This window comes from Astatotilapia calliptera, chromosome 3 (assembly GCF_964374335.1).
Source record: "Astatotilapia calliptera chromosome 3, fAstCal68.1, whole genome shotgun sequence".
Lineage (NCBI taxonomy): Eukaryota > Metazoa > Chordata > Actinopteri > Cichliformes > Cichlidae > Astatotilapia > Astatotilapia calliptera.
Genome location: NC_137424.1, coordinates 55,985,704 through 56,010,587, shown reverse-complemented (window position 1 = coordinate 56,010,587; position 24,884 = coordinate 55,985,704). Strand labels below are relative to the sequence as shown.

The 24,884-nt window shown below is 41.3% G+C and overlaps 2 protein-coding genes and 2 pseudogenes across 3 annotated transcripts; 1 reads left to right on the top strand and 3 right to left on the bottom strand.

Annotated features, from left to right (window-relative positions):
* Positions 1–5,542: 5,542 nt before the first annotated feature.
* On the bottom strand, positions 5,543–8,749 carry LOC145425497 (keratinocyte differentiation factor 1-like). Its single transcript, XM_080298580.1, has one exon. It carries the CDS (start codon positions 6,903–6,905, stop codon positions 5,757–5,759), a length of 1,149 nt encoding a protein of 382 aa, XP_080154706.1. The 5' UTR covers positions 6,906–8,749; the 3' UTR covers positions 5,543–5,756.
* A 4,638-nt stretch (positions 8,750–13,387) lies between these two features.
* LOC145425514 (uncharacterized) lies at positions 13,388–17,877 on the bottom strand. The gene is made up of 4 exons (XM_080298621.1): positions 17,542–17,877; positions 16,493–16,641; positions 15,630–15,794; positions 13,388–15,552 (listed from the first exon to the last, which is right to left on the bottom strand). The coding sequence occupies exons 2-4, from the start codon at positions 16,547–16,549 to the stop codon at positions 15,463–15,465; spliced, it is 312 nt and encodes a 103-aa protein (XP_080154747.1). The 5' UTR covers positions 16,550–16,641; positions 17,542–17,877; the 3' UTR covers positions 13,388–15,462.
* A 459-nt stretch (positions 17,878–18,336) lies between these two features.
* On the bottom strand, positions 18,337–19,794 carry LOC113018193 (DNA/RNA-binding protein KIN17 pseudogene; annotated as a pseudogene). The gene has a single exon (XR_013906190.1). The product of XR_013906190.1 is annotated as a DNA/RNA-binding protein KIN17 pseudogene (transcript).
* A 300-nt stretch (positions 19,795–20,094) lies between these two features.
* Positions 20,095–20,629, top strand: LOC145423375 (histone H3-like; annotated as a pseudogene).
* Positions 20,630–24,884: the final 4,255 nt, after the last annotated feature.

Sequence of the window (24,884 nt, the reverse complement as noted above, 5' to 3'; positions counted from 1 at the left end):
TAAAAATTTGACACTTTGGTTGGCTCACCCTCCCTCTTGCAACCCCGATCTGCCACAATCACTTATTTGTTCCAGCAAAGATTGACTTAAGATTCTCTGTTTTAGAACATAAAGGTACTGATGATCTATACGTAAATGAGGTTTTTGCAAGTTTTAACGAACTAGTTACTCGCTTTAATTTCATTAAATCCGATTTTAGTGAATCTCTTTTAAACAGTACCAAGATGAAATGGGAGTCAGAACTCCATATGAGTTTTTCTGAGTTGTTGTGGGATGGAGCGGTAGGGGCCATTAATTTGTCTTGTAGTTGCGCCAGACTTTCATTAATACAATTTACAGTTTTCCACAGATTACACTTCTTTACACAGTAAAGAAAAACTGTCAACATTTTACCCAGATAAATTTGATGATAAATGTAACAGATGCTCACAGATACCTTGCAATCTTACTCATATGTCCTGGGCGTGCCCTAGGTTGTCTGAATTTTGGCATCAATTCTTCAAAATAATTTCAGATATATTGGGTATAAAATTGATTCCGACTCCACATATCGCTATATTTGGAAAACCACCAAATAACCTTCATACTACAACTATTCAAAATAACCTTATGGCCTTTGCTTCTCTCATCGCTAAAAAAATAATTTTGTTGTTGTGGAAATCATCTCAGCCACCATTAATTAAAGTGTGGCTACAGGATATCTTAGGACTCTTAAAATTGGAGAAGATAAAATTCTCCATCAGAGGCTCATCCAATAGATTTATTTTTTTTTTACTCACTGGAAACCATTACTTAAATACTTAGAAAAGTAGAACTCTCTCTGTAGTCCACCATATGACAGTGTACAAATTGTTCTGCTATTCCCGGCAGTGGCTGTTCTACCTTATAAGAATGCTTTATTTAAAGATATTCCAGCATTATTAATTTGTTTCAACCGCTGAGCAGGGATTCAGTAATATTAATATTGTTACTACTCTTAATATTTGTTAAGATTTATATCAATATTTATTAATGTTAATATTAAACTATAAGGATACGCACTACTATCTTATTGTTGATTTCTTGTTCTTGCTTTTTTTTGTATATTTTGTATGGGTTAATTCATTTCCTCTGTAACATATTCATTTTTACATTATTGGGAGGGAGTGGGGGTATTCAGGTACTCATCCCATTTATGTTTTTTTTATATGCTATAAAAAAGAAAAAGATCATTTCTATATGTACCTATGTGTATTATGACAGTTTGGTATTGAAAAATAAAAGAAAACAAAGTGTAACCGGTTTTCCTTCCTCTGTGTCTGGCCATGACTGATTAGTCCCAGCTGTGTTCACACCTGTTACCCATCTCCTCGTTACCCTTCATGTGTGCCCTCTGTTCTTTGTCATGTTCTCCATAGTAGCTGTGCCATAGAGTGTCTTTCATGTTCTCTCAGTTATATCTGGTTATGAGTGCTTCAGTTGCCAAGATCTGAGTTCAAGTTTATCTTTTGTTTGCTTCTTTTAGTGTTTTGTCTTGTACTTTGCTTTATGTAATTACTATATCAAAAAAAGCTGCCTCTTTAAGTTAATATTGTCTCAGAGTCCTGTATTTGGGCCCTACTCTAGCCTCCAGCACAGCTCACCATGACACTTAAACTGTGTTTTGTCTGCTAAGCTGATCTTGAATGATCAACTCTCACAACCAATTTGGTCTTTTATAATTACAACAAAACAAAAGTCCTGCCAATGTCACAAAAAAGGAGGGAGAGATACCTGATAAAAATCAGTTCTGCCCAAATTTCATTAGAACATTGACTTTGCGACAAGAGGGGACAGCATGTTAGACCTTGTTTACTCAAACATTCAGCATACAAGGCTTCACCCCTCCCCCAGATTGGACAATCTTAAATACACCACTGATCTATGCATCAAAACTACAAAAATCACCCGAGTGCCAAAGAAGTGCCACTGTTTCCTGCCTCAATGACTACCGGCTGGTGACACTTACACCCATCATCGCAAAGTGCTTTGAGAGGCTGGTATTGAGGCACATGAAAACTCACCTTCCACCAAATCTGGAGCTGCTACAGTTTGCCTACTGCCCAAACCGCTCCAGAAATCATGCCATCTCGTCTGCTGTTCACCATTCTCTCTCCCATCTCAACAAAAAGGACACGTATGCCAGATAGCTGTTTAATGACTTCAGCTCAGCATTCAACACTGTCATTCCCCAGAGGCTGGTAAAGAAGTTGGACCTACTGGGAATAAACATCACTCTCTGCAACTGGATCTTGGACTTCCTAACTGACAGGTCCCAGTCTGTCTCCATAGGAAATAACACAGACTGAGTACAGGATCAGCACAGGGCTGTGTGCTTAGTCCACTGTTGTTCACCTTGCTAACACATGACTGTACTGCACAGTACAGCTCAAATCACATGATCAAGTTTTCAGATGACACAACAGTGGTGGGTCTCATCACCAACAACAATGAGTCTAAATACAGAGAGAAGGTACAGCAGTCTGTCTTCTGGTGTGGTTCCTGCAAGTTTCAAACATGCACTAGTGCAGCCACTGCTTAAGAAACCTGGCCTTGATCACACAGTTTTAGCGAACTATAGGCCTACTTCCAAGCTCCCTTTACTTTCCAAGGTTTTAGAGAAAATTGTTTTTAGTCAACTGAAAGATTTTCTAGATGATAATGGCATCCAAATTTATTTGCCCCTGAAGCAGAAGGGTGGCATCTCCATAAAACCTCTCACAACATGCCTAGATGACATTAAAGCTTGGTTGGCTCTAAACTTTTTAAATTTTAATGAAAAGAAAACAGAGTTGTTGGTGTTTGGACCCAGTGGTCCCTGCGAGTCCTTCTCTGTAGATTTGGGACCCCTGGAAGTTTATCTTAAACCTGTTGTTACTGATCGTGGTTTTAAGTTGGATGGTGATTTTAAATTGGACAACCAAATCAGAGCAGTGGTGAAGTCCAGTTTTTATCATTTAAGGCGACTGGCAAGAGTAAAATCTTTTCTTTCAAGGCAGCACCTTGAAACAGTGATCCATGCTTTTATTTCTTCGCGCCTGGACTACTGTAACGCACTTTACGTGGGGGTCAGTCAGTCATTGCTCTCAAGTCTGCAGCTGGTTCAAAATGCTTCTTCATGACTCCTAACAGGAACTTTTAAAATAGAGCATATAACCCCTGTCCCAGCCTCACTGCACTGGCTCCCTGTGTCTTTTAGAGTTAATTTTAAAATTCTTATGTTCACAGTCTTGCCCCGCCTTACCTCTCTGAGCTTCTTCATCTCCACACACCCTGTCGGTCTCCCAGGTCAGCTGACCAGCTGCCCCTGGAGGTACTGAGATCCAGGATGAAGCTCAGAGGGGAGCGGGCCTTCTTTATCGTGGCTCCAAAATTATGGAATAATTTGCCCTTGCACGTTAGAGAGGCCCCTTCACTGTCCAATTTTAAATTGCGTCTGAAAACCCACTTTTATTCTTTGGCCTTTAACCTCAGTGAGACTTAATTTCCCCTTGAAATTAAATTATCGTACTTTCCGGACTACAAAGCGCACCTGAATATTAGCCGCACAAGCTAAAATCAGGGGAAAATCCTGTTTTGTACCTACATCAGCCGCACCTGACTAAAAGCCGCAGGTGCTTTAATGTTTACTTACCATATGTAAGAGAATATGCACAAAGGGGATTGTCAGGAAAGAGATGGCTGTTTGGGAACACATCCCTTGTATTAATATTTTGAAAAAGAAGTTACCGGTACATATTTGCACAACTTTTTATGTACAAGTACCGGTAATTACAAGAACGAGTAACAAATGTAGTAGTACATAACAATAACCTACAGCACACCAGAAAAAACGATTCGGCCTACCTTTTAGGCTCAGGTGCAGTAACATGGCTTTAACAAGAAGAAAAGTCAGTCATTCACCACCATCTTTCTCTTCTTCCTGCGCACTAAAACCACCAAAGTCCTCTTCTCCAGTGTCGGCTTTCAAAACCAAAAAAATTCTCGTTGTCAGTGTTGGAGTCGAACACCCTCTGAAGGGCCGTGGCGGTGTCCTCATCTCCATCAAGCAGCAGTCCAGCCCTTTGAAATCCGTTGGTGATCGTGGATGTTTTCACACTTCTCCACTCTGTCAGATGTACAGTCCTTTTCGTTTCATAAATTTGTGACACCAGAATGGCCCACCTCTGAAATTTTTTATCTTCATTTCGTTGGCTTGTAGTCGGATCTGCACACCTGAAACACCTCACCCGTTTGCTCTTTACAATCATACCTTCATAGTACAAGACATCACAACACTTCTTGTTTTACTATGAAACACTATCAGAAAAGAAATAAACCTTTAAAAGTTATCACCCACATTTAAAAACATTATATTAAAAAAACAACAAATATGACTGAAAGTATTACATTTATAGTTGCAAGGTATTATCTCTGTATGAAATATTGAGTTCTATTTTTATTTTTTGAAAGCCTACACTGGCTGTTTTAGTGGAAGTACACGTATAGGTTAATGATACCTAGCCAATATAATCCACTCAAAATGCTCTACAACCTTACCTGACTAAATCTAGGCCAAGTGAGCTGATATTAGGTGATTTCAAAGACACATTTTACTCCAAGCTGAACCCATACAGCTATTATTTTAGCATGTATTGATTTCATTACTGATTTCATAACCAATTTGATTTGTGTACATTTGAACTAATGGAGCTCTGTAGAGTTAAGGATGCTGGGAATTCCTTTTTTTTTTTCAAAATATAGCCTTGAGGTTTACTTCTTGACCTCACCGATTCTTTGGATATCCCAGCTGGAGGAGAGGCCGGGGCTGCCCTGTATCCCCCTCCTCAGTAGTTTTCCTCTAATTCTATTGTTTATCTGGCTGAGGCAGCTTTTACTCATTTTACGACAGGCAGACCCCCACTGTCAATACATTCTTCGATCCATACAGAGTTACACACCAAAGTTTATAGCTAAGCCAACTAATCTGCCACGTCAGAGGTCAGGGTTCAGCAACTTAATGTAATTCGTGAGAGCTTTAAGGTCGCATGAAATGCTTTGAGAACACAATGGGATGAATAGCCGCATTGAGACCAGGAGGCCCAGGTTCGAATCCTGCTCAAACCCACTACTGTCCTTAAAACAGGGGTTAACTAAGCGTAGATGTAAGTGACTTTGCAAAATGTCCCAAATTTAGCAGCAGTGGTGCTGAACATGTTGCTAACAGCTCCACATTTTCCTCCCTCTGTACCTGGGTAGTTCCTGCAGCACCAAAGAAGTCCACCTGTCCCTCTCCTCACGTTGTTATGATTTCCTATTGTGTTTGACAAGGTTTGTGATCTTGCCACATGTGTCATGTACCACGTGTTGTCTGTTTCCATGAGTGTAGAAACTGCTTTAATTATCAAGCGAGTGAACCATGATGAGTGTCTACAGTTGTAGTTATGAAGCTAATAATTGGTGACATCCAATTTATTCTAAATTAGTAAGATGAGCAATGAGGTTGAACAAGGCACAAGCCTTAACCACTCAGGAGAGACAGAGCTTTTTGCTTTAGTTTTATTTTGACTTTATATTAAGACCGTCTATTCTTGTCTTGTGAATAAAACAAACACACTGCTTAAGCACTCATGATAGTATATTTTGAAGGTGGATTTCAGTCCCTGACTATGTAAGACGACATGAATGAACGTACATTTCAAAATAAATCACAATGCATAACATGTAACTGGCTACATCTCATTGTTTTTGTTTGACTTTTAGAGAATCAGAGGAGCGCCTGAGGAGTAGGTTTCAGTGTCGTGGTGGTACGCTGAGTAAGCCGTAGTAGTGCTGGAGGAATATGTTCGCCCGCTGTAATTTCTCATCTTTCTCGCCAGCTCGTCTGATGGTGTCTGCTCCGACACTTTCACCTCTGGAAAATCACTGCTCATGAAGGTGTTTGTCATGGTCTCGTTGCCACTGTCGGGGAGGGTCCCATCCCTCCTGCTGTTATGATGCTGCCCGGTCGACAGGTAGCCCTTGTTCCTTTTGCCCTTCCGCGTACTGATGCGGATGACCCCGTGCACCAGCTTGCACTCGGCCTCTTGATCCTCCAGGTTGTAGTCCTGAGCGATGCTGTAGATGAGCTCGCTGATCTCGCGGGAGAAGGAGGAATCAGAGGTGCACTTGGCCAGCTGGTCAATCTGATGCAGGGCGTAAAGCTCCAGCAGCTTCTTGGTGATCAGAGAGTCAATGTCTTTGTCGCTCTGCTCATCCAAGTCGTAGTCTTCGTAGGATATAAGGCTGGTGCTGCTGACCGGCCGCTGGTTATCCCCTTTACCTGATGCGCGACCCCGTTTGGGGTCAGCAACTGGGTACTTTACCTTCTGACCTGCTATGTGCACATCTGGGTAACGGAAACTGTCATTCAGGGGCAACCTGGGGGTCTTGGGCTGCTTATTATTGGGCTCCAAAGACATGCCAGGGGTTTTCACAGCTATGCCGTTAGGAGGTCGAGGGTCACCGACCGTTTTGGGGGTATGGTCTGTGGAGCTCTCGTTAACCCAGGGCTCCCAGGTGCCATAAAATCCACAGGTGAGAACAGAACAGATAAGAGCCTTACAGCTACTCCAGCCCATGGAGGCACAGGACTGCCTGCTGCTCGGCACGCTGTCTGCCGACCCCGGAATAAATCCTATTGTCTCTGAACCCCTTCCTGTGCCGTTTCGAGGGTGGCTTCTTCCTCGACCATACCTGCCCTCTGAATAGCGGGAGTGGTCACGTATTTGCTCCCCATGAGGATCCTTGTAGGAGTCTTGGCTGGTTGTGCTGTCCCTGGATATAGTCCGGTTGGTTCGATGGTTGTCCGCCCTAGAGCAAGAGTTGGGGTACTTGTGGCGTGGAGCCCCTGTGCTGTGGCCAGGCATGGCTCAAAAAGCCTGCACTGAAAATAATGTTTTGTTCAATTTACTCAATTTTTTTTATGACAAGTTGTTGCACAAAATAAATTTGTTTGAATCCAGAAATATTTTTTAAGTACACTGAATTTAATTTAAGCGAGTAAAACCAACATATATTTTTAAGCTACTTTAACTTAACTGTTGTGGATACGACTTAGTCAAATATTATTAGTAAGTCCAACTAAGGTCGTGTTAAGTGTACCAGAATAATTTGTTTCCTTTACACTTATGTCCCAAACTTATATTCAAATCAATCAAATTGTTAATTTCTCTCTATTTCAATTAAGTTAAGTTTACTTAAAAAAATATTGCTTACCCTGATTTGTAGTTTTTAAAAACGTCAATAATGAAAACTACAAAATTCTTTCACATCATTTATTAATGCTAAATTTGTTGCAAACAGAATAAGAATCCACATCTCTAAGGGAAATTGAGGCAAATTGTATAATACAAATTACAAAACTTTTGCCTATGAACTAGCTTTACAAAGCTGTATTCAAACAAAACAGAAACAACAGACAAGAGAAATGTTAACCAATGTTTCTCTTCCTCTAAAAAAGAAAAAAAAAACTCCTTACATAAAAGAATAAAACACTGCCAGCAGTATAAAGTATCACAATTAGAAACTGATGGTGGGGTGGGTGCAGTTTTCTCTGTGGTGGGGTTGGGTGGACTGTCCCGGGCTCTGTGGGGCCGGGGGGCGCTGCTGCACTGGGCCCCGGTCTGGATGGGCCTGGGCCCCCTTCCCCTGGCGGGTCGCGGAGTGTGGGAGTGCCTACTGGGGTCAGCGGGGGAGCTGGCCCCAGGGAGGGGTTACCTGCCCCTCCCTTCCTTCCCTCCCCATCTCCAGCTGCCTCCCTCTTCCCGCTCCACCACAACCACCCACACATGCAGGGCCTTGGAGTAGGGGTATGTCACCAGGGTGCAGAGGAGGCTACCCCCCCCCCTCTGTCCCCTTCTGGCTGCCTCTGCCTCAATTTTATCCCACAACTTAGACATTCACATTATTCACACTCTCATTACACATACATATAGGATCTTGGGGGTGGGCACAATCACGAAGTCCAAATTACCATCAGGGTGTACACCTCACCCCTGGCGTCGTTGCCCACCTCTCAATTTTAAATACACTTAGACATTGAGGGCTATCAGGAGGGACTATGTGCTTACCTGCTGCTCCTTGGCAGGTAGCTCCATGCCCTCCTGGGTTTTAATTGCACCTTAGAACACACATGCATCAACACTACAATGAGCGGGTGGAGGGAGGTTTGGAGTCTTCTCCCACCCCCATTCTCTGCGGCCTGCTGGAGCGGGAGGGCTAGGTGGAGTTGGCCGTCCGACTGCGGTCTGGAGTGTGGGGCCTCCCTGCTGCTACGGAGTCGGAGTGGTCTGCCTCTCCCCACCGCAGGGAAAAGGGTAACACCACCTGGGTCTGGGTGCGGTTCCCCCCTCCAGGGGCAAGGGTACCTAGACCCGGTTTGTAGAGTACGCTTGGGGAGTGTGATCGTGTGTACAGCGTCTCTTTATGTTTGTCTCCACGTTGGTTGAGTGTGGAGTAAGTGCATATGAGAGCATGAGGGGGGGAATGGATGTTTGTGTCTGTGTGTGCCTGTATGTCTGTGTCTATATGTCAGGCTGGGTATCAGACGCCACCTCTCTGGGGACATCTCAGGCCCTCCAAGGTTTGGAGGCCTATCTCCACCTACCACCACTTCCCCTGCCAGTGGCGGACTCCCTCAGGTGTCGGTGCGTTGGTGGTTCTTTGTGTCTGGGGGTGGGCGTCCAGGTACACACCGGCTCACTCCTTGGCGGCCGCTTATCGGGGCCTGGAGCCTGGCGCTCGCTCGGGCCCCTTCGGGGGTGGGGTGCCCCCGGCCTCTCGGCCTGGGGCTCGGTCACTCAGGCACAGCTGGCGGCCGGCGGAGCTCATGGGCGCGTCACTGCAACTCCCCCTGGCTTCTGCTCCGCGGCTGCTGAGTGAACCCTCATCTGGGACTCTCCTCAGCTCTTACTGGAACAGTGGCGCGGCTGCCCCTCTGTTGGTCTTCCATGGTCTCTTGTGTTCTGGGGACCTCCGGATGTCTGGAGTTTTGATCTCCTCCATACCTGCTTCACACCCTGGAGGACGGGGCTGTGGCCCCCCCACACTCCCTAGCAGATCGTTACATGGAGAAACCTTTGGAATACAAGCGCGCTGATCCACACAGGTATGCACACGGGTGTTCACTGCTCGTAGACCCAAATTACACCTTTCTTGGCTGCTACTTCGAAGCACATCTGTCCTGCGTGCTGCACAACAACATTGAATATTTAGTATTTGCTGCTGTTTACACTTAGCTAGATTAATGCGATGGTGTTGTGTTTAGTATGTTGCTTTGTTTTTTTTTTGTCTTTTTTTTGCTTGTTTTCTATTCTTCTCTCAACAGGTGATCCAGGAGATTTTTATTTTTTTTTCTCCCCCCCTTTCTCACTGTCCCTCTCCCCTTCTGTTTTACCTTTCTTTCCTCTTTCTTTCTCCCTTTCCTATCCCTCACTCATGTCTGTCCCGTCTGTAACATCTGAAAATAAAATATAATAAATAATAAAAAAAAAGATCGACCAAATGGACCAATAAGGTAATGCCACGATGATCCATTTGGCAAAGTAAATCCATTGGGTATCCTTGTTGGTCTTCAGACAACAATTCTGATGGCTAAAGAACCAAATGGGACAGGGGAGAAAAAAAAAAAAAAGAAACTGATGCATCCACAAACTAACCAGTTTCAGACTTGCTGTTCTGCGATCCATATTTAGAAATTGCATTTTAATAAGGTAATTAGACTTAAAACTAAACTTGTGTTTTCCTTACTGCTTATTGACCACTGTCTTTCCATTCTAGTCCTTCCTTGAAGATTCTGAATGTTTTACATGTTTTCTGACCTAACATACTCGCTTCAAAACAATTAATAGTCTTTAAAGTGTTACCAGTGTGCTGCAGTGTGGTAATCATGAATTATTTTTTTTTGTTTTCTTTTAAATTCGGTTGAGTTAACACTGATTATACGCAGGGCAGCAGCTATAACTGAATAATTACAAAATTGCTCTTCAAGCTACTCAAATGTACCACACGTGAAACATTCATTATTGAAAGTTAAAATGTTCAATCAAAACATAACACAGAACAAATGATTGTTGTACAAGAGTTTCACTCCTATTCACAAGAGCACCAGTCATTGGTAATTTACATAACAGCATTCTCTTGATGTGTGGTTTTAGAAATCTTCCTATCCAGCAGATATTAAATGTTTAGGACATTGAAGGAGATGATATCCAGACAGACCTGAAGAAGCACACCATGGGCATTTATGTCATCAACAAGGAGGATGGACAAAATGGACATTATGATTAGGGGTGGGTTTTTATAATCGATTCATCGATTAAAATCGATTCTGGCTTGGATAACGTAAAATCGATTCATTAAAATCCTGAATCGATTTTTTAATATAAATTTATTTTGTCCGAAATGCCAGAATCTCTGGTGACATCTCACAAAATTTCAAGAACCACCAAACAGTAAATGAGAGCAGGTACAGGGATTCTGCACATAGACTTAAACACACAGCACAACCCGCGGATCAGAATCAGTTAGATGTCGCCTTTCTCACAGTCGGGGCTGAAAGCCGACAGCTCGCTGATCCGGGTCCGCGCTTTGTGTTCACGCCCTTTATGCGCTGATTCTAAAGCTGTTAGTTTGATCTCTCTCCAAACAATATTGACCGAACCAGCAGCAAAAGAAGATCCAAACGCTTCACATAAACATCGTCATGAATTCACTCTTTTACTGTTTTGCTTCCATTGCGATGCGCAGCTCTCTCTCTCTCCCTCCCCCCCCTCTCTCTCGAACAGTTTCGCTTTCTTCATTATTCGCTTGCTTGTTACGCACAAGTCTACTGTTGTTTACAGCGCTGTCGGCCGCTGTTTTTTTCCCTTTTACATTCTTCCGAAAAGAAAACCTCATTTCTGCTGTTCAATACTGAACAAATTTAAACTTTTTAATATTATTCAAAATGCAAAATGCTTAGCCGTGTGTCTAATAAAAGCGCTGTAACGTCAGAGGCAATGTTCATTAATTAATGGTTTTCTTTCGTTTTTGATGTACTGCAGAATATTTTTATAAAATCCCAGGCCAGGAAAATCACCTTCATGTTTTTCTGTGTTTTATCTTCAGCTACTTTGACACAAAGGCATCTGCTGTGATGCTCACACCTTGGATAAAGTCTTGCGAGTGCCAGCTTCCTTTTTATAGATACAAAAATATGTAAATGTTCTGATCTGAATTATATCTCTGACTGTCAAAATTTCCCAGATTTAAATCGAATCGAATCGAATTAAATCGAATCGTGGATCGAATCGATTTGGGACCTTGTGAATCGGAATTGAATCGATTCTAGAAATCAGTGACGATACCCAGCCCTAATTATGATGACATTGGAATATTTGTTGAAGGGGAGATAGTCATGGACAACATTGGATCTCTGGCCCAAACAGAGAGCAGAGAAAATTTAGATGTGCAACTAAAAACATGCTTGCCATGTAATCCCCAAACATCTCTGAAATTGCTATGCAAACTTCAGAGTACTTGTACTTCAGAAGTCCTGTGGGTACCGTAAAGACTCATGTATGCACACAAACCACATTTTTTTTGCAATCTGATCCTCTTTCTCTTGGCTGTTTCCTTCAGGGATCACCACAGTGAATGATCCACCTCCATCTAAGCATATGCTCTGCATCCTCTTAACTCACAAGAACTAAATTCCTGTTTTTCATTTCACTTTCAGAAGTTTTTTTTTCTTTTGTCCTGGATAAAAGAAATTTAATCATATATATTAATTGATATTAATAATATCAATATTAATAATCACAAGAACCCTTAAGATGAGATAGATAAACTTGTCTCTGCAATACTGTGACAAATACTGTTGTGATAAATATGTAAGGAATTTGCATGTACTTACCAAAATAACACCATCTTCTTGAATAAACAGTAACACATAAGGGGAAGAAAATCTGCCAGAAAAGGAAGACAAATAAAAAAAAAAATTAAAAAAAAAAACTTTAGAAAGACAAACAATTACCGTTTCCAAGCCATTAGTGCATTACTTCATGATACTCCCTTGTAACAAAACTAATCTTACTTGTGCCTCTGTGCAAACTACAGATGGCACGATACCACTTTTTTATGTCCGATACCGATATCATAAATTTGATTATCTGCCGATGCCGATATGAATCCGATATAGTGTATTTTATAATAAATAAAACTGTTTTTATAAATATTTTGCTGCATTTTGTATAAGTTCATACTCAGTTTTAAAAACAAAACATTAAAGCTATTCTGTTATACCTGTATGCAAAAAATACACTGCACCCAAAATATTTTATACTTCAGCAATACTGATCAACCTAAAAAACTTACACCATCCTCCTTATTCAGGTATTCTAAACAGTACATAGAAATATTAAACTAACTAATAGGGCTGCCAACTCCCAGCAAAAATATTAGGAAACCACCCCGCACCCTCCGCCTGATAATGCTTAATTGACGTAATCTACTTTAATGCACAGAAATCAATTATTTTTCTATAATAATTAGATTCAATATTTTTCTTCAATACAGTTGCAGACAGCGCAGATGGTACCTTCCCAAAGGAAAAAGTGCTGTATGTACTACTATTACTACAGTATATATTAGACTTAATATTTACTACATACAATAATGGATCTCTATACATTTAACCAGATCACCACTTTGGTAGTAAGATTTAGAATAATTATTTATTAAAAGCTAGACATTTTAAATGAGAATAAGAAAGAAAATTATGTCTTTGTGCCCCCCTTTCCCTGTTAATGCCCTACCTGGCCCCCTGGCAAAACTTTGCTAGATCCGCCCCTGCACAGTTACCAGATGTCAGCTACATAGAAAAGGATCCTGGTGTTATTTGTCTCTCATAAACAGTTCATAACTTCCCTTCAACTCATTCATGTGACCTAAAATGTAAACCTGTTTCTTCATTACCTGTTCAGCTCTAATGATTCAGTAAAAACTTCTCCTGCACTCAGAAAAATAAAGGTGCCAACTGGAACCAAAAGTGGTTCTTTAGACTGATGCCATAGAAGAACCTTTTTTGGTGCCACAAAGAACCTTTCAAACAATGGTTCTTTGAAGAACCATTTCTTTCAGTGGTTCATTGAAGAACCTTTAAAGGTGCCCCAAAGAACCATCAAGAAATGGTTCTTTGGGGCACCTTTAATGGTTTTTCAAAGAACCTTTTTAAAAATGGTTCTTTAAAAGAACCATTTTAAAGAACCTTTTTTGAGTGGTTCTTTAAAAAAACATTTTAAATCTTTCAAAATAAAATGCATCATAAATTGAATTTGAGTAGGGTAAAAATAAATACGAGCACAGCATAGACATATATTAATGGTTTATTGTCATTTTGTAGTTACCAAAAGACAAAAAGGCATTTTAACCCTCAGCACAACATCACTACTAATACATGTCACATATTAGTGTTTTAAACAGTAATAATTAAATATATTTGCTATACTATAAATAAATATATATATAAATACTATAGCTACAGATAACACAACAATACATGTATTGTTTAATTAATAAAACATCAGAAAGTGATAAAACACATTAGAAATAGCAATAGCTTCATAACAGACCAATAAATCAACACATTTTCATCAGCAGATGTTTGCATGTTCAGTAAAAATATTTCAACAACAAGTTTATGATTAAAATGATCAATGAACTTTAGCATTACGCTATGTAATGTACGTTTCATGTTGTACTCATGGTCCTTTGTTAGTCCAGTTTAGGATAATGTCTCTGACGTATGTTTCATATCAAATACAGGGAGTGCAGAATTATTAGGCAAATGAGTATTTTGTCCACATCATCCTCTTCATGCATGTTGTCTTACTCCAAGCTGTATAGGCTCGAGAGCCTACTACCAATTAAGCATATTAGGTGATGTGCATCTCTGTAATGAGAAGGGGTGTGGTCTAATGACATCAACACTCTATATCTGGTGTGCATAATTATTAGGCAACGTCCTTTCCTTTGGCAAAATGGGTCAAAAGAAGGACTTGACGGGCTCAGAAAAGTCAAAAATAGTGAGATATCTTGCAGAGGGATGCAGCAGTCTCAAAATTGCAAAGCTTCTGAAGCGTGATCATCGAACAATCAAGCGTTTCATTCAAAATAGTCAACAGGGTCGCAAGAAGCGTGTGGAAAAACCAAGGCGCAAAATAACTGCCCATGAACTGAGAAAAGTCAAGCGTGCAGCTGCCAAGATGCCACTTGCCACCAGTTTGGCCATATTTCAGAGCTGCAACATCACTGGAGTGCCCAAAAGCACAAGGTGTGCAATACTCAGAGACATGGCCAAGGTAAGAAAGGCTGAAAGACGACCACCACTGAACAAGACACACAAGCTGAAACGTCAAGACTGGGCCAAGAAATATCTCAAGACTGGTTTTTCTAAGGTTTTATGGACTGATGAAATGAGAGTGAGTCTTGATGGGCCAGATGGATGGGCCCGTGGCTGGATTGGTAAAGGGCAGAGAGCTCCAGTCCGACTCAGACGCCAGCAAGGTGGAGGTGGAGTACTGGTTTGGGCTGGTATCATCAAAGATGAGCTTGTGGGGCCTTTTCGGGTTGAGGATGGAGTCAAGCTCAACTTCCAGTCCTACTGCCAGTTTCTGGAAGACACCTTCTTCAAGCAGTGGTACAGGAAGAAGTCTGCATCCTTCAAGAAAAACATGATCTTCATGCAGGACAATGCTCCATCACACGCGTCCAAGTACTCCACAGCGTGGCTGGCAAGAAAGGGTATAAAAGAAGAAAAACTAATGACATGGCCTCCTTGTTCACCTGATCTGAACCCCATTGAGAACCTGTGGTCCATCATCAAATGTGAGATTTACAAGGAGGGAAAACAGTACACCTCTTTGAACAGTGTCTGGGAGGCTGTGGTTGCTGCTGCACGCAATGTTGATGGTGAACAGATCAAAACACTGACAGAATCCATGGATGGCAGGCTTTTGAGTGTCCTTGCAAAGAAAGGTGGCTATATTGGTCGCTGATTTGTTTTTGTTTTGTTTTTGAATGTCAGAAATGTATATTTGTGAATGTGGAGATGTTATATTGGTGTCACTGGTAAAAATAAATAATTGAAATGGGTATATATTTGTTTTTTGTTAAGTTGCCTAATAATTATGCACAGTAATAGTCACCTGCACACACAGATATCCCCCTAAAATAGCTAAAACTAAAAACAAACTAAAAACTACTTCCAGAAACATTCAGCTTTGATATTAATGAGTTTTTTGGGTTCATTGAGAACATGGTTGTTGTTCAATAATAATATTCCTCAAAAATACAACTTGCCTAATAATTCTGCACTCCCTGTATATGTCATATCAAAACAAGCCCACACCTGCAGTTGTTTCAGTTTTTCACTGGTGTTTCCTGTCAGCTGGTCAACCTCACATCCATATCAGCCAACCAAATGACAAGTTCCTCCCTTTGTGCTTCAAATCCCTCCCACTCTGAGACAAGGAGCTGAAAGAGATCGAGAAAAGAGTCAATTATAAAGAAGAGAAAAGTGAAACCCTCCTCAGAAGGTCTGACTCGCATACCTGCAGTTGACCTGTGATGGACTCCAGTTTGGCGTTCACGTCATCCCTCGCCGATGCCAACAGCCGAGTCTGCAGGGTGCCCTGGAAGAGCTCAGTTAATGTTCGACGACTCCTGGTCAGGCTCTCCAGCTGGATGAGCCGAGGTCTCCCCTCTCGCCGCTGCCTCTGAACACAGAAACACAAATTGCATCTGAAGCAGGAGGTGCAGATTTTTTTGCTATTCTTTTCTAAATCCAGGCTTGATCACGTGGAGGTATTTGGAAAACTTTTTTGGCCAGCGGACAACTGTTGTCTTGCAGAAAGTCAAATCAAACATATGCGATACACAATCAATTCACAAGAACACATAAAAAAATAAGTCCAGTTCTTGCCTGATTTCAAGTGAAATCTGCATCAAAACAGGGTGACAGAAGTAAAACGAGAGCACAAAGCCTCACTTTTTACAAGCCTGCTATTACAGTTCTCCTCTATGCAGACGACTTTCCTGTTTTCAAGGCACAACTTGGATCTGCTGTACGAATCTTATGGATACACACTAAATGAAACAATAGTGTGCATGACTCCAGATTCTGATCCCTCATCCTAATATGGTCCCAACATAGCAACAGCAATAAAGAAAATGTTGAGGCTTCAAAATACAAAGTCCATAAACCAATGGCTGACATGGGTTTTATCATAAGGGTGATAAATATACAAATTTCAGTCTGTCTTAGAGATTTGATGTTCATTTACCTGCAGATGCACTATACGTACCTGCTCCATGGTTTTTCACAACATTTTGCACATCACTATTTAATACAGGAAGTACGTGAACTAAAACAAGTCATCGTTCTTTGTGAGAGGACCATATTAATGAAACCAACCTCAATGACATCATAGGGATCCCTAAAGATGCTCCTGCTGCTTCTCTTCCTCCTCATCCTAAGCTTCCTTCTCCTTGTCCTCACCTTCCATCCAATTGTAATTCAACCTAATTGTGTTTCTCCCCCTCCTCTTCCTCATTTTGTTGGAGCTGTGAACACAATTAATGTGAATCTGGATTAATTTGTGCAAACAAGAAAAATCTACAGCTTTTTGGTCAGAGGTGCTCTTGTGATTTAAGCCGGGTAGAGTAGATTTATGTGTTGATGCTACCTGCTTCAGCTCTGGCTGCTGAGTGATATTTACACCCTGGCTGGATTACAAACTTTAACCATGTGCTGAACTTTGGCCCAGCGTTGATACCTCTTGTTAGTATAACGACCTCTTCTTAGCTTGTATGTATGATGGTGGATAAATGAAATATACAAAAAAATTAACTATATTACAAAAGAACATCTACCTTGGAAACATCAAATGACCGGAGCATAACTTGTCAACTAGTCCGAAACTAAGTTATGCAGGAAGACACACCTTCTCATGTCACATTTCTATTCATTTCTATATAATTCGATTAGACAATAAAGAGTCATCTAATCTAATTATTCATTCAAAACACTTATGCATAGCTGCATTTTATACAGCTCATACAGAATTCAAGGTACAGGTTCATGTGAGTATTTAATGTACGGCTCAGATCTACAGAATTTCAGAGTTTCTAGAGCAGACACAGAGCTCACGTCACAACAGGCTTCAGGCGCCATTTTAGTGACTTTAACAATATATTACATTTTAATTTCGGTCTAGCTGACATTAGGTTATGTACGCAGCACGCAATTGAACCACATATTTTAGAAGCCAAAGGTTCAAATTAGCTGGGAGCAGCTTCACTTAATTATAACAGTGGTTTTGTTAGGAAAACAGTTGGATACTAAATTGCGTTGACCTCAACGGCTAACGTATCTAGCTAATCGCTACTGTTAGCACAACATTAACAGCAAGCTACAATGACGAGTAACAAAAATAAAACCGTAATAAGGTTATAATGTTTTACCTTTTCTAACAATCCCAGAATCCACAGCTTCAAAGTCCAGCAGGTACTGAAGACTGTTATCCGTTTCGCTGTCACCGTCCGTGAGTTTTTTTTTCCCGAAGGTCAAGGCCCGCCGCTCGCACACTCTGTCTGCACATGCGCATCCCAACGACTGACCCCCTCCGTCCGCTCCCGGGAGGTTATAGTATGACCTGTTCTGACGTCACTCTCTCTCTCCCTGTCATTTATTTGGCTCGAAACACATATTAACAAATTGATCAGTGATGAACAACTACTCAGATCATTTACCTAAGCAGTGTGCTTTGTCAAAACGAAGTCTGTGTCCATTACACTGACATTCTGTCCTGCAATTGTTATTTACTTGTATTTTATAATTTGACTTTACATACTGCTGGGTGGTTTGTAAAGTTTACAATAACTAGTATTATCATTATGCTATATTTTCAAAAATATATAATAATCTCAAAAGCAATGCCTTGGAGTAGAAAATAGTAATGCTTTATTAAAATTTAAAACTAAAGTACAGTATTTGAATGTGTGTATTGTGTCTATTGTTTGCAAATATTTCTAACTTTTATTTGAATATTCAGTTTCCTACCATCTTCTCTTAAAGGGTAATTGCCAGGTATCCCGCCCTCCCCCTTCGCACACACATGCACACAAAGAAAACACACAGTATAATTCACAGCCTCATTATAGTGAATAAATATTTATGCCATTTACACCATCAAACTTAGATTGCTAAGGATAAAGAACCTTTTGTTCTTTAAAGAACCATTTGTTATAGCTGAAGAACCATCCACAAAATAAAAAGGTTCTTTGACGTATGATGGTTCTTTAAAGAACCATGAAGACATCTGAAGAACCATTTAAGAACCATAATTTTTCTGAGTGTGGTTTCACCTATTACACAAGAGATTCCCGGAGAATAAACTCTGACACAGTAGAGTCCTTCAGCTAAAAAGCTACCTGAGGTTTAAACAGGAAGTATGCTTATTCAGGCCAGTTTTGAGAAATCCTCGTAGGCAATGTCCACTCTCTTTCCTTTCTGAGGTCCAGAGTCAAGAGTGAGTGCAGCGCTGAAATGTTTTTCATCAATGCCCTCTAGCAGAGCCTCCATATCTCTGTAAGGACCATTCAGGATCAAAACTCGTTTACCTGGGGCAGGTATAACTGTCTCTAAGTGATTCTGGTCCAGTTTCAGTTTGTCTCCAGAGTCGATCATTTTTACCACTGCGGTGTATTTGTCTCGTACCTCCATGATGACAGCCTTCTTTTTGTGGTATTTCTCCCCCAGTCTTTTGGTGATTACTTTTACTATAATATTGGGCTGCAGCCAGTCATCAGTTCTCACCGGCTGCTGTTGTTGTTGTTTTTTCTTCTCCATCTCTATGATCTCCTCCAAAGCTGATTTCTTCTTCTTTTCCCCTCCTCTGGAGTCTGAGCTGGAGTCTTTCCTTTTTACTGAGGTCGAAGACGAAGATGATGCTGCTTTAAGCGCACTAGCACCCAGAACCGAACTTGATTTGGAGGGGCCAGTGACAGAAGAACAGGCACCCAAGTTGAAAGCAACTTTTTCTTCCTCACTCTCCCGTTTGAGCTCTGTGTAGACTGGAGTTTCATCAGTGCCCTTGCCTTCACGGCCTTTGCGGACCTGCTCCTCGATCATTCTGGCACTCCTCTCCTCGTCGTCAAGCTCCTGTTTCTTCTTTCTCGCCTGCTCCTCTTGGCGTCGGATGGTCTCTGGGTCGCAGTCGATGTACTGGATGTACCAGCCTTTGGGGGTTTCATCAACTTTGCAAAAACCCTCTCTGCCCAGCCACTTGGTGAAGTCGGTCAGAGTCTCCCACTGCGTTGAGTTCATATGGATGTGCTCCCGGTGACTGATGTACTCATTGTAGACGATGTTGTTGTGTACTCGCTTGGTCCCAAATCGTCTCCTGAGCAGCTCCAGGAAGTCACTTTTGAATTCATCTGAGAAGTAGTCCATGAACTTGGTGGGGTTCTCAGAGGCCAGCAGTAGCTGCCTCTGATGGGACTCGGACATGCAGTGACACTTAAATCCGTTCTCGTCCCTGCATTGTTTCTGACACATCTGGCAATACCATCTCAACTTGTGTAGACCTTTGGCTTTTATTCGGTTGCTTATCGCTTTGGGTGAAAGAAAATCTGCTTTTCCCATTATGACTAGTTACCTTTAACACGAAACACTTTATAAAATGATTAAAAAAAAACGTTTTTCCTCGAAAAGCCGCTCAGACCAGCGCTCGCTGCTAGGGTAAACAGTTTCCGCGTGTGCTTCTACGTCATACCCTCGCGAATAAACGAAAAAACTTGCGAATGTCCAGTCTTGCCGCGGCCACTCGTTTTGATAGTCTCGATGCTACGAAGAAAAGAACCTAAGAGAAAATGTGGCCCGATCAGCTCAAAGCCTCGCTTATATTTCCGCAGAGCGCGCGGAGCTTCGTCACGCACCAATCGTAGAGAGGCTTACGGCAGCGCGCAACATCAATGCACTTTTCTCCAATGAGCAGCACACACTGAGGCGGGGCGATGCTCCACGTGGAGCCAGTCACCAATCACGAGCCGGAGCGGCACCGCGTCACAGCCAGTCACACACTATAAGAGCAGCGAGTCTCCTCTGTTCACTACATTTTCTGCTCTTATCACAGGGAAAGAAAAGTGAGGAAGAATAGCACGAACCAAGCAGACCGCTCGCAAGTCTACTGGCGGCAAAGCCCCCAGGAAGCAGCTGGCTACCAAGGCCGCACGTAAGAGCGCCCCGGCCACCGGGGGCGTCAAGAAGCCTCACCGTTATAGGCCTGTACCGTGGCTCTGCGCGAGATCCGCCGTTACCAGAAATCCACCGAGCTGCTGATCCGCAAGCTGCCCTTCCAGCGCCTGGTCCGCGAGATCGCTCAGGATTTCAAGACCGACCTGCGCTTCCAGAGCTCTGCAGGAGGCCAGCGAGGCGTACCTGGTCGGACTTTACGAGGACACCAACCTGTGCGCTATCCACGCCAAAAGGGTCACCATCATGCCCAAAGACATCCAGCTGGCTCGCCGCATCCGCGGAGAGAGAGCTTAAGCTGCACGCTCTCCTACAAACAACGGCTCTTTTCAGAGCTCACTCACACCAAGAGCTCGCTCCTTTATTCTTATTGTTAGTATTGTTTTTAAAATTGAATCTTATGCTCACACTTCAATCTTCATGCTGTTTCTATTCCTGAAATTACAGTTGGCATCAACATGGAATTCACTGACTTCAGTTACGAAATTTATATTTAAAGTATTTTTCAAAGAAACCTGTTAGTCACTTGAACTCAAGTTCACTCATAAAATGTGTCCTTCATAATAATGTTATAGGCTATGCTAGGCTTTGGCCCACATCAGTCTGAAATTGTATGTAACCATGAATAACGTGTTTTGGAAACTAACTGCACAACAGGCAGCACTATTAGTTCTCTCAGTCTCCCACAGTAGCATTTCCAATTTTGATTGAAACTGTCAGAGAAAACGGCAGCCTCGAGCAGGCCAGGATATTAGTTTACAGAGGCTGTTAAAAGTATGTGTCTAACGTTAAAATGTTGGTGCCACAATAATTTCATCCTAATGGTGCTGACATATTCATAGGGTTCATTTTTGAGACAAAATATCATGAGGTAGTCATGATTTTGCAAATATTCCACCTTGGAGTGCACTTTGCACAAATTGTTTTAATAATGGTGTAGTGGTGGAGTAATGGTGATACAAGAATCACAGGTGAAGTTGGATGATGACTTGGTGGTTCATGACTGTATTTGAAGCACATGTGTGACTGTATGTATGTGGAATGGCTCACTGTTATTCATCAGGTGACAGAGGCAGCTCTGCCATGTTGTAGCTCGGACAGAGGTGATGATTTGGTGCTATAGATTAACTAGTATTTATTATCATGACAATTGTTAGGCTGCTGATGTAAATTGTTTCATTAGTGTATATTTGACAAAGAATCTGAATTGACATGTCTCACTTTTTATATGGCACGAATCCATGTGTTATTTTATCAGGTAGCAATATGTCCTAGTGCAGTCAGAGCGGAAGAGCCAGGGCCAAAGGTGAGGCACATCAAGCACACAATAATTTTAATCTGAGGATAAAACGCATGTACTGAGGCTGAAAGAAGCTTCAGTGCTCTCACAAGACTAAAAAGATGGCTAAGGTCAACAATGACTCAAATGAGATTAATTTCCTTTCACTGCTCAGCTCTTGGCTCAGCTGTGCTCCAATCCCTCCATATTGTGGCCAATCACATGCGAGGATATAGGATAATATCATTGTGTGAAAAACAGAGAGGGTGAGAGACGCAACAGTCAAGTGGAGCGTGCGTCTGTCCTCTCAGTAAGTGAGTGAAACAGTAGACAGCAGTGAGGAGGGCTGTGTGAAAGCAAGAACACATAAATATGCCTGAAACCCGTAAACAAAGCAGCATCTGGCTGCAATTTAAAGACTTTTTTGTCTCGGTGTCATCTCGACTTTGTCTTGGTCTTGGTTTAGGCGGTCTTGACTACAAGTCTACAGTCTATAAGGGGAAAAAGCGAGGAGCAGAAGACTCGTTCCAACTTTCATTCTGCCAGTTTCTTCTCTCATCACATAAATACCTGAGCAGTGACAGAGACCGTGGGTGCAGCGTGTTTCAGAAACACGCTGCACCCACGGTCTAACACTAACACTAACACTGTTTCTCATCATGGCACAAAATACTGAGAAGCATCCAAGCTTTTGTAGGCCTTCAGATCCTATCCAGGATAACTTGAGGCCTTGTTGATAACATAATGATATAAATCATGTGGTGTGAAGTTGGGGAGAGTGCCAGAGTTGCAGGTCATAGAACCAGTAAACACACTGGAGACAATAAGTAAACATCCATATTCAGCCCTCTGTTACACAATTTTTCCAAAACGAGCAATTTACACTGTACACTTGTTTGTTTTCTCATAATTACCATCGTTTATTTCTTTCATTGGATTGGAAAACAAAACTGTGATTTTGGGGTTTGTTTAATTTAATGTTTGGTGTGATAATCACTGTAATATGTTTACATCCTTTGTAAAGTTTTCGTGTATTTCAAGGGTAAAGCTTTCATCCGCATCAATCTTATGTTTCAGGAGAGAGACCTGACTGTTACCCCAACTTTGATTACATGAACTGTCACACACTCACCTTGATTGCTGACCAATCAGAAGAAAACTTCCTGATGGCGTGAACCCCAGTCCTCAGAGCTTGTTTCCCAGCTCTGTGGAGTGATCGATCTTCATGATGAGTCTTACGCTCCCCATGGTGTTATTTTAACTTTGAAATATTTAATTTATGATTTCACTTTATTTGACTTATTTTTACTTACTTTGTTTATATTTCCAATGTTTACATTTTTTAGCTTTCATAATTCAACTGATCATCTAAAACAGAACTATTTCCCACCTCGGATTAATAAAGTGTTCAAGATTCAAGAAGTTTATTGTCATGTACACCGCAAAACACAAATGGTTACGCAGAGCAATGAAATTCTTACTTTGCAGGTTCCCTTCACACGACCAAAAGAAAGTAATAATAAGCAAAAGCAGTGTTTTGTAGATCTTGTAGCTTACATGCGGGTGGAAACTGAATTGAAAGTGCAAGTAGTTATAACACTGTCAACAGTCATTGTCAACACTGTATCTATCCACATATGTATATAACTTCCCCTATATGTGGCTTCATTACCTTGTATATAATTTATTTTCTGGCAATAAAACAGACGTAACAGTAAGAGATGTTTTTCCTTTGTAAAACAAAAATAATGACAGCAGACAAACAGAGCTGCTGCTGTCAGTCCCAGGACCATGTGGACTTTAACTCATGATGTTTATTGCCATGTACAAGATAATACAGTTCTTAACACCTGTCATTCACTTCTTGTTTATTTAAATAAAGATAAAAATAGCAATTATAATCATCTTATCAGTGACATTGAGTTGACATCTTCCAACACTGAAGCCATAATCAGTGTTCACCTCACACAGGTAAAGACCCGAGTCATCAGTCCTGAGCCTGGATTTATCACTGATAAAGAGTTCACAGAGGATGTTGAGAGTTTTGGAGATCTGTCTGGTTTGGTGGTGAACGTCCACTCCAGTGTGATGTTGTGGTTCTCCTCTGCCTGCCTGGAACAAATCTGTTGTTGAGCTTTATTTGGAGTTCATAAAGTGAAGCTGTAAACTAACCAGAGACACATGAGGTGAGGATGATGAGCAGCAGGATCCTGCAGGTCATCTTCTCCCTGTGAGAGGAGACAGAGGCGAAGAGTCATCAACACATGAGGTCAAAGGTCAGTCAGTACAGCCAGAAGAAGGAAAATGTCAGTCAGATAATAACACTGACTGATCAAAACTACAAGACCTACAACCACTGCAGTAGAAACAACCAGAGGAAAAACCTGCACTTTAATTTGTTCCGAAAATATTTCACATTTTAAAGTCTTCAGAGCTTCAGAAATGATTTTTATCCACAAGGTGGCGCCATGTTTCAACTCATAAAGAAAATGAAACTATAAAAGTCTTTTTCTCTGGCTTTCAGTCCTTCACTGACTGATGATTAAGTACAGAAAAGTTTATCACTTTCACTGATATTAGTCTATATTATCTGAAAATGTTTCAATTTGACCTAAGCAGTGTAACAGCAATACAGAGGGCACCTGATAATTAGAAGCATGACTGTGGCTACAGATAAAATGAGTACTTTCATAATAATCACTTTCAGACATGTATGTAGACTATTTATCCTTTAAAAAACTGCACACAGTTAGGTATTTTTGTTTAAATCATTTTTCTCCAAGCGCTTCTTAAACTGTCTGAATGTGTCAGTGTGACTCTTTTCTGCACAAAGGTATAGTACGTTACCAAAGCTGACAGCAACCACACTTAGTACCTGTCAGTAGGTGTCACTCACTGCACTACAGCCTGAGAGTGAAGATTCTGAATTGAAAACTCCAGAAACATGAGCCACAGCTACAGCTTAAGTTTATATATTTTATATATGTATAAGTTTATATATTTAAAGTAAAAGAAAAGATATGAAAAAAATTAATTTTTTTGTCATCAACAATTTTTATTTCATTTTAAACTTTGATAGCAGAACTGAAAAATAAATACATAAATAAGTAATTCAAAAACAAACAAACAAACAAACAAACAAACAACAACAAAAAAAACAAAGACAAAGGGAGGTTTCCTATTCTTTCTTCGCACACCAATCCCCACACCACCACTCTGTCCTTACTCCTCTGTTCTTCAAGTTACAGAAAGCCAGCTTCTAAAGGGGGACCA